The 9,573-nt window shown below is 50.9% G+C and overlaps 1 protein-coding gene across 1 annotated transcript in view; it reads right to left on the bottom strand.

Annotated features, from left to right (window-relative positions):
- Positions 1 to 378: 378 nt before the first annotated feature.
- Elp3 (elongator acetyltransferase complex subunit 3) overlaps positions 379 to 9,573 on the bottom strand; it is a 56,230-nt gene continuing 47,035 nt past the window's right edge. The window contains exon 15 of the mRNA XM_070016746.1: positions 379 to 906. Within this exon, the coding sequence (XP_069872847.1) occupies positions 830 to 906 (77 nt within the window). The 3' untranslated portion in view covers positions 379 to 829. The remainder of the gene's footprint in view (positions 907 to 9,573) is intronic.

Raw genomic sequence — 9,573 nt, 5'->3', positions numbered from 1 at the left:
GCTGGTCTATGGGTGAACTCTGAAAACTGCTTTTTCCTAGTTTTAGATCTGGCCCTGTTTACCCCACTTCTGCCTTCACACACAAGTTACCTGTCTGCTTTTAACACACACCAGCATCCTCCTTCAACAATGTACACGCAGGCTCTGGTTTTGTGGGGGAGTCTTGACCAGGGCCACGCAGGCTGTGGCCAGGCGAGCTGGGCTGTGCCCGGCTCGGGATGGGTGCTGGATGGCCCGGTCCTTCCGGGCACTGTGGCTGAGCGTGTGGGAAGGTGTGACCATATGTGACACACAGGAGCCTGGGGACAGCTGTGTCCCACGCCACCACCCACAGCTGACTCTTCTCCCACCACTGTGTGCTCCCGAAACACCAGCACAGAAACCAGAACGCTGTTTATTAAAACCAAAGCTCGCGTGCTTAAGTCGCAGGCGAATGTGGATGGGGTTGCAGCGTGACTGCCTTTGTTGGTTTCGGCCTGATTTGTGTCCCCAGTGTGTCATCCTCTGCCTGAGGCTGCCACCAGCGACCGTCAGGAGACTCTTGCATCAGGATGCTGTCTGTTTGGGCCCCCAAAAGTCACCTGCAGCTCTCATATAGAATTTAGAAATGGGTCACATGGTTGAAGGGACGCTGTGGTGCACACAGGAGAGGGGTCCCGGGCTCCATCAGCAGGTGCCCAGCCTGGCTGTGGAAGTGTTTTCCAGACTCTGCAGCTGCGGGATGAGGCGTGCTCCCTGCCGGTGGACAGCGAAGGTCTGGCCTCTCTGCTCAATGCCAGACACGGAGAGTCTGTCCTTCGCCACGGAGGATGCTGCGTAGAGGTAGCTGTTACCTGAGCATCTTCACCATGTATGGGCCTTGCAATCTGTAGCCAATCTTCCTGTAGTAATTCCTGGTGCCAACCCCTGCAGAAAAGCCAAAATGGACAAACGCACCTCATCAGCTTAAATGTAAACCCTCTAAAGTCAGCCACAGACCCCCTCCTGCTCCTACTCCTACTCCCAGACCAAATGACTCCTACTGGGGTCTTCCTAAGCCTGGGATGTGTCTGTTATGCTGACTTGTTGCCATATGATTGCTGGTCTTTGCAGACAACAGGAGAGTGAGGGGAGGAAGGAAGCCCGTGACGCAGGGTTTGGGGAAGGGTGAGGAGCAAGGCCCAGCTCCCAGGGCACAGCGGTGTGGACTTCTCTCCCTCTTGGCTGTTGCCAGGGAAGTGGGTTTGCTGGAATGGCCTGGTTTCACAGGAGCACGGGACTTGAGAAGAGCAAGGTGGGGTTTCTGCCAATTCTCTACTTCTCTGTGGATTGGAGTCTCCTACAGTGTCGCTCACCTCTCACACTCCCAACTCAAAGACACAGCAGACAGCACCGGTTAAGGGGGCCCGAGGTGGGCAACGTCATGCACCAACTGTTCTGTACAACAGCGCGGGTTCTCCCGACTCCTCCTCAGATGAGAAACTTACCACAAGGGTCATAGAACGAGGGCAAACATTTACTTACTGTGTTCTGGTTTATTAAATAAAGGATATGATGAAGAATACAGATAAAGTACTCAGGGTGAGGCATGAAAGGGTCTCAGATGCCAAATTTCTGTGTCTGAGGGGTTCGGTGTGCCTCACCCCTGCAATTGACATGTCAAGCCAGAACGCTCCCTCCAGTCTCCTGGGGATTGTTACGGAGGTGTCACCACCTAAATACAATCAATCAAGTCAACCTCTGGCTCCTCCCGTCTCTCCCAAGGGTCAGTGGCTTTGTCCCTTAGTATGGCTTTGTCCTGCTGGTGACCAGGCCCTGCCACAGAGCCCACAAAAGCTTTTAGGAACTTGGCCAGGAACCAGGGACGGAAACCAATAACAAATCCCTAATTATGTCTCAATATTAAAGAACACAGGCGGATTTAAGTCAGTATTCACGGTCCATGGAAATGGGTTTTCTTTACAGGATCTGAATGTGACAAGCTTGAGAAACACCACCCTGAACAATGCCTGGCCGCATCTAAGCAGCTGACCTCCCACGACAAAGTCCGGCTCGGGGCCGGCACACACGGGCCCGGAGGCCGGCGTTGTGGGGCAGCCGGGACCACTTCTCGATCTGGAAGCTGGGATGTAAATGGGATGGTAGTGGGGAGGCTGATAAGGCCGATTCCTCAGAGATGCCGGCGGATTGCTACAGATATTATTCCAAAGTGGCGTGTGGTCTGGTGCCTGATTACACTTCTAGCTTTACTTTTTGCTTCTCTTCCCTTCCACACGACTCTAGTGCACTGCATTTTCAATTTCTCTACCTTCCCTGGTGTGTCTGGCTTGGATTCTTGTTCATGCCTGTGATCACGACCCCTCCTCTCCCACTTCCTCGGCTGGGAACACTCCCAGACCCGACTTCCTGTGGACAGTGTCCATGCCTCCTCCTGCCGAAGCTGCAGGGCGGCATGCTCCCCGAGATGGGCCGTGGCTGCCAGTCTGCCTCCGCCCCCCCCCCCCCCCCCCGCAGGCAGGTCTGTGGAGCCCATACAACTCTGGTTTCTGGAGATGTGTACTGGGCCCAACATGCACCGACTCAACTCGGTGGAAGGCAGGGTGTGGGCGGGCAGCCCGCGGAGCTCGCTGGTAGAGCACTCGTCTTGAGAGCAGCAGGCCCTGGGCTCAATCTCCCTCCAAAAAAAAAGTTCCAGCAACAAGCCAAACGCTAAGCTTTCCAGTCTATCCCAATCTCTAGTCTCGACACTCAATTTAGGAATATGATTGCCCACCTTGTTTTGCTTCTTGCCCACTTCAAGAGGCTTAAATGTTATGAAAATGGAACTTGAACTGATGTGGTGGAGAACTGAGCTAGCGGATGAAAGGTCAGCAGACGTCCTTGTTGTGGTTATTATTATTCTGTGTGGTAGTGGGGACCGAATCCAGGAGCTTGTACCTACTAGCTAAGTGCTCTACCAGCTGAGCCTTGCCCCCAGCCCTTTTGTTTTGTGTTTCATTTTAGACATTTCAGATGAGATGAAAATCTCTGATCCTGTCCTGTAAGGACTGGCTGCATTGCCCCGGCTGGTCTCAAGCTCGTTATACCCCTCTGCCTCCTGCCTCCTCAGGAGCTGGAATTACAGGTGTGTACTTCCACATCTGGCCTGAGAATGTCCTTGTTTTCTTTTCCCACAAAGAACCTGGGGTTGAACCCAGAACCTCATGTTGGCAGGGCAGGTGCTTTACCACCCGAGCCAAGCATTTCCTTTCAATCCGAGGGCCCATCACCATTGTATACCTCCATTTCTGTGTGTGTTATAATCACTACTTCTGTTTGATGTGGCTTAGGGTGGAGCAAGGGAAAGATAAAATGGATTTGAGTAGCAGCTCAGACTTAATAAATACAGGAAGGGACTCAAACCCCTTGGAGGTGTGGAACTGCTTATCATCTACAGTATCCCCAAAAGTCCAGACACACGGGCATACCCTGCAACTGTGCAGAGAAATGCTCATGTCCAACACAAGACATGCTAGCCTAACCCTAACCCTTCCTCTGCCAGAGCATAGCATGGAGGAGGAGGAACTACTTGTGACCGGGGGGGGGGGGGGGGGAGGAGGGAGAACAACCCCACAGCCCAACTCAAACAGTGTTGCAAGCCCACTCCATGGTCCTCCAGGCCTGGTGCAGACACCATGACCACCAGGAGGCGCTGCAGGGCCCACCTACCCACAGACAAGCCGGAATTTCCAGCCCCTGGGTGCAGGGGGAAGGTAGAGACCACACGGAGCTCCTTCATGTCTGCCTCCCCTCCTAGGAAATCAAGTTTCTATCTCTAAAGCCAAGTCTCCATCGCTAGGGCTTATTACAGAGTCTGCAATGACTGCAGATTATACACGAGTTAAACACTGGGTACCGTGTTAGGTGCCAGACAGGAGGCCTGACTTTTCTTGGGGCCTAGGTGCTGTCCCTGAGCTTTTGTGCTCTACCACTTGAGTCACAGCGTCACTCCCAGCTTTTCAGGGCTTGAGTGGTGTAAGAGTCTCATGGAGCTCTCCTGCCGGGGCTGGCTGACCTCTGATCTCAGCGTCTTGAGTAGCTGACAGGGACAGGCACAGCGCCCGGCAGGTAACCTCACAATGCGTCCTACCTTGTCCGCTGGGAGACTGGGACACAGCTTTCTGATTTATACTATTATCTCTAATAAAAACTGCCCCTAAGTCTTCAGAAATATTTTTGGCCAACATTTCAGTGTTGTCTGGCAGCCACGCAAAGACCCACTCCCATTTGTAATTTTAAGCAATGAGCACCATTGTCCACAGCTTACTGTGGAGAGTCAGGCACACAGAAGCAGAGGGGAGGGCCCCATTGCGCTGCCCCCACCGCGGCGCCCGTGAGGACGCGGGCTCCCAGCTCCTGCACACCTCAGCCTCCCCTTCTGGCCCTGCTCAGCGCAGGCCTGGCAGCACATGCGATTTTGCTTTTTATACACTGTTAAACCAAAACCAGAGTTTGATGTTCAGACTGAAAATGTACCGTTGGGCAAAATATTTTACTTTTAAAAGCATTTTATAGCCGGGTGTTGGTGGTTCACACGTGCAATCCTAGCTACTCAGGAGGCTGAGATCTGAGGATCATGGTTTGGGCAGAAAAGTCCACGAAATTCTTATTGACTATTCAACACCAAAAAGCCAGAAGTGGGGCAGTGGCTCAACTGGCAGAGCACTAGCTTTGGGCAAAAAAAACCCTCAGGGACAGTGCGTAAGCCTTGAGTTCAAGCCCCAGGACAGCACCAAACAACAAACATACCATGCCATCAACCTTTGCTGTCACTGCATGCAGCAGCAGCGGCCGCAGCAGGTGAGAGGCAGGTGAGGGCCAAGGGTCCTCAGGTAAACCTGAAGTCAGTGACGGAGAGTGCCCCCACTGCCTAGGCGGGTGGCTCTGGGGGCTCATGCTTTTGCCTTTATACAAGGGGTGTGCCCTCAAGACTAGAAAACTTGAGAGGAACTCGGGCCTTTCTGCCCAGCTCGCTTGTTTTCGTGACCCGCGGCAGCCCGAGACAGAGAGCTCCCGGGGCCTCAGAGCAGCTTCAAGTGTTGTGGGAGCTGGCTTGACTTCCGGCCAGTTGCACCTCAGGCTCTCCTCTCCTCACCTCAACCACTTCACAGGGATCGCCTCTCCTCCCCCCACCTCCCCGGTTTTGTGCTGCTTGTTTCTTTCTGCGTGTGTGCCGGTGCTGGACTTCACCTCAGGGTCTCTCGCTCTCGCTTAGATTTTTTTGCTCAAGTCATACATCCAACCTGGCTATTTTGTTGGCTAACTGGCTGGAAGAATCTGGCAGATTCGTCTGCATGGCTGGCTCTGAACTGTGATCTTCGGATCTATCAGAGGTGTGAGCCACCTGCGCTTGGGCCTGCCTCTCCTGTCATGAATGTGAGACGTGTCTACATCTGCGGGGCACCCTGGCCTCAGGCCTGTCATGGCCAGCGAGGGAGGGACATGCCACTGCCTGGCTGGGTGAAGACCACTCGGCTCCTGTTTGCTCTCCAGGCCTGCTCAGTAGGGCTCCTGGAAGGCCCTCCATCACAGTAACTTGCCTTCATGAGTCAGCCAAGAAGCAATTACCCGCCAGCACCGACGTCAGCCGGCCTGCTGACCGGCCGCGCAGCCCGGCCCGGCTGCCGCTGCCTGCTCCCCGGAGGACAGGCGCAGGTGGCGCTGCGAGGACTGCATTCCCACCCCGTGGCCTGTGTGGCAACGAGCGGGGACTGAAGAGCTTTGTGGGGATCCTCGGGCAGCCCACGGCTGTCGAGAGTGGGGAGGGCACCGCCACCTGCTCGCCTCCTCCCTCCCACCTGAGTCGCCGGCGCCACGGGACCCTCCCTCCTATTCCGCAGGCATGGCCAATCTTTCATCTGTGTCACCACGCTGCCAGCTCTGGTGATGACAAGATGAGAAAGAGTCCACAGCAGTATTCTGAGGTTTTGGCTCTAAGAGCGGCCTCTGCGCTCACCTTCTGGCTTTGTCTCCTGCCCCAGCTCGTATCCTCTTTTGCGAGAAGTGTGTGTGTGTGTGTGTGTGTGTGTGTGTGTGTGTGTGTGTGTGTGTGTGTGTGTGTGTGTGTGTGTGTGTGTGTGTGTGTGTGTGTGTGTGTGTGTGTGTGTGTGTGTGTGTGTGTGTGTGTGTGTGTGTGTGCGTGTTGAAGACAGATCAGGCTGGCACAGTGCTGTCAGCTGTGCTCTCCTGAGGCAGTGCACACCTGGGGAGGGGGAGGGGGAGGCGGAGGCGGAGGCGGAGGCCAGGCGCCAGGCTCTCTTCCCGCACGGGACAAGGTGCTGCTCGGAGGCTCTCGGTGTGAAGCCCCTTTCCCACGGGCGACCTCCCAGGCTGGCTGCCAACAGCTGCTGGCCTCCCAAAGCCTCTCGACTTGGAGTCCAGAGGCCTTCGCAAAAACCCGGATGTCTGCTTAAGTTCTGCTCGGACTCCACTTTAGGGAGCAACAGGCAAAGAGAACACCCCTCCTTCCTCCTGCCCCCAAGTGGGCCAGAGCCTGGCGGGCCCTCCAAGGTGGGCCAGAACCCTCCACAATGGAGCTCTTTGATCCTCATAAGGGGGCAACACCAGAGCAAAGCCTTCCCACGCTGAAAATAAGCCCACTTTTCCTTTAAAAGAGAAAATAAACCAAGAACAGGAAATGAACCCGAATGCTACTGAGCTTGTGATTCTGACTAACTCCATTAAAGAAAAGAGAACGGCGTGATAGTTGAGTGACTCGGCCGTACAAAGCGAGAAGGGGAAGACAACCGTTTCTGAGTATCTAAATGTGTGCTGGCAATGCCTGCGAGAGCACACGCTCTGCGAACACCGACCTGCTGAAATCCTAACAAGACTGCACTCATCCCAGGAGACTCGCGATCGGTGCACCTACTGGAAGCAGACCGCCATGCAGACCTGGCCCCGGGTGGCCACCCAGGCCCTGGGATTGGGGCATGCGCCCTGGCTTCCCTGCGCCACCTTCCCACAGAGGACTTCACCTGTCTCCATCACATTCACCTTTTGTATCTGTGTCATTTCCAAGGTCCTGTGATACATCAACACAGTGACTGCCTTCCACTTCAATAGGACTCCATGACAAACAGAAGAATAAGCCACAGAAAATAGCCAGGTAACAAAGGCAGGCAGTAAAACCTCAAACAGGTAGGGCTTATAAATGGAGAATTACTGGGGAGGGAGTCTTCAGGAACGACTGGACAAACTGTGGTCACCATTCTACAAGTGACAAGGACTACAACACAGAGTGGGGGCGGGGTGGGGTGAGGCTCAAGTTGGCAGACTGAGGGAAGCTGGATCCTAGAGGACGCAGAACAGTAAAATATCTAAGCGATCACGATTAACCCTTCAGCCACAGACAGCGAGAACACATGGATAAAAATTTAAATGCTTCAACTGAAACAAGTATTAAAAACATAAGTGTTATTTATGTCAGGCTGAGAGGAAGAAAGAATAAATGTGGGTATCTAGAATGTGGATCTCTAAGCTATCTTCCATCAAAATATGGGCTCAAATGTCCCATACACATACACAGGCATACTCAAAGCCTAAGCTAAAATTACCCAAATATCAAGCAACAGGAAGACAGATATGTAGGATATCTGAATAATGAACGCTACCTATCAATCAGAATGAATGAAGTATTCAGACTACCATAATGTGACTGTGTCTTACAGTAACTGTGAGGAAAAGTAGCCAGGATTACACACACACACACACAATTTGCACACACACAATTTGAAAATTAAAACAATACTAAATGATATACCTAAAGGACACGTAATTAGATGGGAAGATATAAAGAAGAATAAGGAATCAAAAAAAGTTTGGATTCTGAGACAGAGGAGGTAGGGAGGAACGATGGTGGGACGGGAAGCTCACTCTTGGCTGCTGCTTGTGAGAGGTCACACAGCTATGGCTGGAATGTTCCCTCTACCCCCAAATTCATGCTGACACATAATCTCCAGTGGAACAGTATTAGACATGAGGCCTTTTGGGCGTTATTAGGGATTGGGGGGGGGAATCCTCAGGATTTCCTGAAAAAGGGGGCTGGAAGCAATCCTCTTATGAGAAGACACGAGGCAGCCTGTCTGTCCCTGTTGCTTTGTGTCATGTGAAGAGACACTCATCTCTGGGGAATGGACCTCACAAGGCACCAATTTGCCGGTGCTTCCATCTTGGATTTTCTGGCTTTTAGAACTGTAAGAAGTAAATATTGTTTGTAAATCACTCAGTCTACTGTATCTGTCATAGAGGTGGATGGAGTGACGCCTGTAATTATTTGTTTCTTATTTAGGCTTGCCTGTTAATCTTACTTTACAGAGAATTAAAAACTTAAAATTAGTTTTAAGTAATTGAAACTATGTGAATATTTGTTTAAATGGGGGAAATTAAGCAATTCTTCACTCATTAATTAATTCTTCAATTAAGCAATACAAAGATAAAACAGGAGTACTTGGGTTGTGATTTTAGCTGGACACACAAAGAGTCCGATGGGCTTGAACTGTGATTTAGTGGAGGAAGACTAATGAAGGGAGTTCAGCTAATCAAGCACTTGCTGAGTGTGTATGAGCAGCTTGGCAATGGAAAAAGTTTCATCTCCTGTAATTCCTCAAGGAAAGAGAAGCTTTGGTGCAGAACTTTAGACGTTCTTCACGCTGACACAGGACGATCAATCAGGTATCTAGGGGTGCGGTCGGTCCTTGGCTACTTCTGCTGTGAATCATAAACCACCCTTTGCCTCCAGTAATGTGCTACAGGACTGAACTCAACTTAAGCCCACATCAGACTCCCACAGCCAAATTCAGAAAGGGAGAGAGAGAAAAATATGTTAAATCTTCTGAAACCTGAATCACCAGTCTTTTTATTAGACACAAAAGACTGAGATGATGATTCATGATCATTTAATGAAAAAAATCAGTAAAATAAAAACATATTAAAGAAACTGTATTTTTAATTATTTTTGGTTCAATAAATCAACTATTTATTGAGTGTTATATGCCTAGTAGCATTAATATAAGAAAAAAATTCATTAGTTTCATGCACTTGCTATACTGAAATGAAACTTTATTACATCTCATTGATCTTCGAGAAGGAGGCAATATTTCACTCTTCAACCGTGTACATGGACACAGAAGTTGGGAAAGGCTTTTTATTCTGAACATTCAAAATGAACCAATTAACTCAATGACCCTAAATCTCTGAGATAATTTATTGCCTATTCTGTTAAAAAAAAATCTTACAAAGCTGATGAAGGTTACCCACAAGCAATTTTCACTCTTCAAAGGAGCTGGATAGTGCAAGTCATTAATACCTGCTCCTCCATGATTCTGAGGCGCTGCTCTCTGGCAGCCTCGGAGTTCCTCTACCCATTTTGGAAGGGCTTTATGAAAATAATAATACAGTCAACACGAACCAAGAATAAAAGCAACTTATAAAGGAGGTATGGGGAATCTGCCTAGAAGCCACTACGGCAACTTGCAGATGGGCTATGCCAGTGGCCTGATTACCTAGTGGTTCTTAGAAAGCTGCTTCTTCAGAGGGAGTGTGACACAGGAGGCC

Source organism: Dipodomys merriami, unplaced genomic scaffold (assembly GCF_024711535.1).
Source record: "Dipodomys merriami isolate MVZ:Mamm:240054 unplaced genomic scaffold, mDipMer1.0.p SCAF_12, whole genome shotgun sequence".
In the NCBI taxonomy this organism is placed as follows: domain Eukaryota; kingdom Metazoa; phylum Chordata; class Mammalia; order Rodentia; family Heteromyidae; genus Dipodomys; species Dipodomys merriami.
Note: the sequence above shows the minus strand (reverse complement) of the source record. Positions and strands in the feature narration are given on the sequence as shown.